Source organism: Enhydra lutris, unplaced genomic scaffold, assembly GCF_002288905.1.
Source record: "Enhydra lutris kenyoni isolate GAN:26980312 unplaced genomic scaffold, ASM228890v2 scaffoldscaffold20, whole genome shotgun sequence".
In the NCBI taxonomy this organism is placed as follows: Eukaryota; Metazoa; Chordata; class Mammalia; order Carnivora; family Mustelidae; genus Enhydra; species Enhydra lutris.
The window spans coordinates 20,231,472-20,235,792 of record NW_019154104.1 but is presented as its reverse complement, the minus strand read 5'-3'; the positions used below and the strand labels follow the sequence as shown (position 1 = coordinate 20,235,792).

Sequence of the window (4,321 nt, the reverse complement as noted above, 5' to 3'; positions counted from 1 at the left end):
ACCTTGGATTGCCTTCCTCCCACCACTCTGGCTACGCCATCCTGCCAGGCAACCCTCTGCCCTTGAGCCTTCTGCACCCAAGGTTCTGCACCCAACCTTGTTTGTGTTTTAATCTTGCCCCCGATGACTCTGGAAATAGTCCTCTTATGAAACTCTCCACAAATTACACAGTTGGGAAGTGCCACTTGTTTCCTGCCAGAACCCTGACACAACTCAACACGGAGACTGTCAGTGACCAGATCTGTGAATTAAACAGTAAAACTCCAGGGGCACATGGGTGACTCAGTCAGTTAAGGGTCTGCCTTCAGGTGGGGTCCTGATCCCAAAGTTCTGGGTTCAAGCCTCGCATCAGGCTCCCTGCTCCCCAAGAAGCATGCTACTCCCTCTCCCTCTGCCTGCCACTTCCCCTGCTTATGCACGCACGATCTCTCTAAATAAACAGATCTCAAGAAAAGCAAAACTCTTACCGAGCACTTGCTATATACAGTTTGATCCGTGCAGTGTTTCTACATAGGGTAGCCCACATATTCATCCCAATATGCCTTTTACAGACAAAGAGGCTGAATTCAGGGACTTAATTACATATCTTGCTAAGTAAGGATCACCAGGATATTAAGGAGCAGGATCAGACTGGAATTCAGGTAAATCTCACTCCATCAACATCTACCTGCTCTGGAAGCACCCTTGGTACCCTTGACTCTGGGGGAAAGGCTCTGTAAAGGACTGAGCTGAGGCAAAGGAAGGATTAGGCTGTTTCTCCACTGCTATCTGAATTACAATCACCTGGGATGCTTTCTACAACTCCAGATTCTTGGAGCTGCCATAGTCTTTCCCCATTTCAGCCTTCTTTGTATCTCTATTCCACACTTACTACACCATACTGCAGAATCAATAATGAACTCTTAATTTAGCAGCTACTTTCTTCCGACCAGACACTACTGGATTTGCACAAACACTAGGAGACCTCACACAGCGGCTGAGAGTGTCCCACGTGCATCCAACATGCGACGCGCAAAGGTTCCAACTGCAATTGCTTCCCAGGGAGGTGGAGAGACGCCTGGATGGACACGTGACTGGGAAGCCTGCAATCCTCAGTTCAGCAGGAATCAGAATGGCTGCGACCTGGATCCTGGAGCCCGCGGGCCGCTGCAGCTGGGACGAGCCCGTGCGCATCGCCGTGCGCGGCCTAGCCCCGCGACAGCCCGTCACGCTGCGCGCGTCCCTGCGCGACGAGAAGGGCGCGCTCTTTCGGGCCCACGCGCGGTACGAAGCCGACGCCGGCGGCCTCCTGGACCTGGAGCGCGCGCCCGCGCTGGGCGGCAGCTTCGTGGGGCTCGAGCCCATGGGGCTGTTCTGGGCCCTGGAGCCCGAGAAGCCCCTGGTGCGGCTCGTGAAACAGGACGTGCAGACGCCCTTCGCCGTGGAGCTGGAGGTGCTCGACGGCCACGAGCCCGACGCGAGTCGTGTGCTGGGCCGGACGGTGCACGAGCGCGACTTCCTGCGGCCGGGCGTGCGGCGGGAGCCGGTGCGCGCGGGCCGGGTGCGCGCCACGCTCTTCCTGCCTCCAGGTGAGCGCCCGGGGTCCCAGGCTGTTCTGGAGAAGCGGGGTGGGGAAGTCCCGGGGCCCTGGGCGGCCTCTTGGTTGACATGGGGAACCACATGATTGGGGAATTTTCCTAAACTCGTCCCCACACTTCAGAGTCTATCATGGATTCTGGATAGAAGTTTGTTTTTCTCTTTAAGTTTCATGACACTTCCTAGAGTCACCACCACTCCTTAGCTGTACGCTAAAATGTGCATTCAACATACTCAGAAAGGGCATTTATTTCAAGTGCCAGCCAGGCGGCTGTGTTTCAGATACCAGTATTAGGTAATGATTTATGCCGCTGTGCAAGAGTGATCTTTGCCTCTTTCCACATCAAATTTCCAAGGAAGCTAAACGCCACAGGTAGAGGCAGTGCTCCCTAATCCTAAAAAAACAAACGGATGACCACCTTCTCCCATCATGAACAGTCTGTCAGTGATTCTTTTTTTTTTTTTTTTAAGATTTTATTTATTTATTTGAGAGAGAGAGAGAGTACACACAAGCAGCAGGGAAGGGCAGAGGGCGCTCCTTATGATTTGTGGTGCTTTCTAGGTGCAGGACCCTTCCCTGGGATCATCGATCTGTTTGGAAGTGGTGGTGGCCTTTGTGAATATAGGGCCAGCCTCCTGGCTGGACATGGTTTCGCTGTGCTTGCTTTGGCTTACTTCAGATTTGAAGACCTCCCTGAGCATTTGGATGTTATGCACCTGGAGTACTTTGAAGAAGCTGTGAACTTCATGCTGCAGCATCCACAGGTGGGTTCTGCTGTTTGCCTGGATGCAGAGGAGAGGGAGTAGAGCAGACACAGGACTGGATTCAAAAACTGTACCAGGACACAGGGGCACAGAAAGATGTTGTGAGACGCCAAAGTTCCTTCAAAAGTTACTAGGATTATTCTTTTCATTTCTACCCATCTTTCTCCAATCTCTTAAGACTCAACTGTTTAGTTCCCTTTAATTCTTGACCATCATTCAAAGGGCTCTACTAAAATGTTAGTAACCTTAAATTCTGATTCTCCGTCTACCACCACACGGCCTTATAATCCTGAATAAGGCAACTGCTTTCTCTGAGATTCAGCTTTTTCATTTATAAGGCTATTCTCAATGTACAGAGGAAAACATTTGACTATTAAGAGACATTTTAGGACATTTGAAAAGGGAGTATATTTGATGATATTAAGGAATCATTAATTTTGTTAAGTGTGATGATGGTTTTACGTTTTTAGAGAGTTCTTATCTGAGACTGGAAAAAATAATCAAAACATTTTGGTATGATTGTAAATGGAATAGATACTCTTCAACTATATAGACGTAAACCCAAATCTTCTACTGTTAAGTAATAAAATGTTCTGTCAGCTCTGTAGGGTACTCTAACTCTGCCAGAATCCAGGGAATGGTCTCTTAGCAGAGTTGCTAAAACCTAGATGATCTTGAACTGTGATTATTGGTTTATTAGAGGAGATAAGGCCCCAGGGAAGAAGAAGACACCAGTATATGCTATCAGTTCTGCCCTTAGACCTAGGCAAGAGGGGCTTCTGTCCTGGGCCTTTTGTTTTAGATGGCCACACTCTGGCCTTCCACAGGGTGCGGAGTCCAAGGGACCCAGGCAATGTATGCACCTGGAATTCGTGTCCCTTAGACACACACACCCCATGCCATTGTGATCTGGAGCCCCAGAATTCTTTGCCAAATAGCACTGATCCTGCTTCCAGGCCCTATGTCTCTTCTCTGAGCTATCAGTGAGAACACACCTAGCCCTTAAACATGTAGGCTGGGGTGTCCACATACATGTGTGCAAGGCCTCTCAAGGTGCATGATGGACCTAGGGACAGGAAAAGAAGGAAGGTGGGCCAGGGATGGAGGACTGGACTGGCTTTCCCCCAGGCCACATCCCAGTACAGAACTTCAAGGACTCGCAAGCTTTCAGATTTTCTCTTATGGAGGTATATTTATGAAGGTGGGAGCCAAGAATATATTCGAAGAGTTTGCTGATTTGATTTATAACTTTTAAACACTTAGATGTGGGGTGTATGGGTCTCCGTGTGTACTCTTGACCCAGTCGCCATGAATATTGGTGGAAGGCCTGCGTACTAGGAAATCAATTGATTTGCTTCCTACAAGACACAGTTGAGCTTTGTGGGTTACTGCATAAGGAAAGAAAGTGAATGACATTTAAGAAAGCTACCTAGAGAATATAAAAATCACCATTTATGTCCTCCACTTACAAATTCTGGGCTTGTTCTGTTTCTCTTCTTCAGGTGAAAGGCCCGAATGTTGGGCTTCTTGGCTTCTCCAAAGGGGGTGACCTGTGTCTCTCAATGGCCTCTTTCTTGAAGGGGATCACAGCCACGGTCCTTATCAGTTCCTGTGTGGCCAACACAATAGCTCCTCTGCATTACAAGGATATGATTATTCCCAGTCTTGGCAGTGACCTAGGGAGATGTATAATTAATGAGTCGGGTCATTTGCATTTTGTGGATGTTTGGGACAACCCACTGGAAGAACCCAATCACCCAAGTATTATTCCACTGGAAAGGGCCCAGGGGCCCTTCCTGTTCATTGTTGGCATGGATGATCAAGACTGGAAGAGTCACGTCTATGCTCAGATAGCCTCTGAACGGTTACAAGCCCATGGGAAAGACAGATCGCAGATAATCTGCTACCCAGGAGCTGGTCATTGCATTGATCCACCTTACTTTCCTCCTTGCAGAGCTTCTGTACATAGAGTGTTAGGCAA

General features: G+C 48.9%; 1 protein-coding gene across 1 annotated transcript; it reads left to right on the top strand.

The window, feature by feature from the left end:
- Positions 1-1,111: 1,111 nt before the first annotated feature.
- Positions 1,112-2,383, top strand: LOC111148742 (acyl-CoA thioesterase 2). The gene is made up of 2 exons (XM_022505533.1): positions 1,112-1,568; positions 2,138-2,383. The coding sequence occupies exons 1-2, from the start codon at positions 1,112-1,114 to the stop codon at positions 2,380-2,382; spliced, it is 702 nt and encodes a 233-aa protein (XP_022361241.1). The 3' UTR covers position 2,383.
- Positions 2,384-4,321: the final 1,938 nt, after the last annotated feature.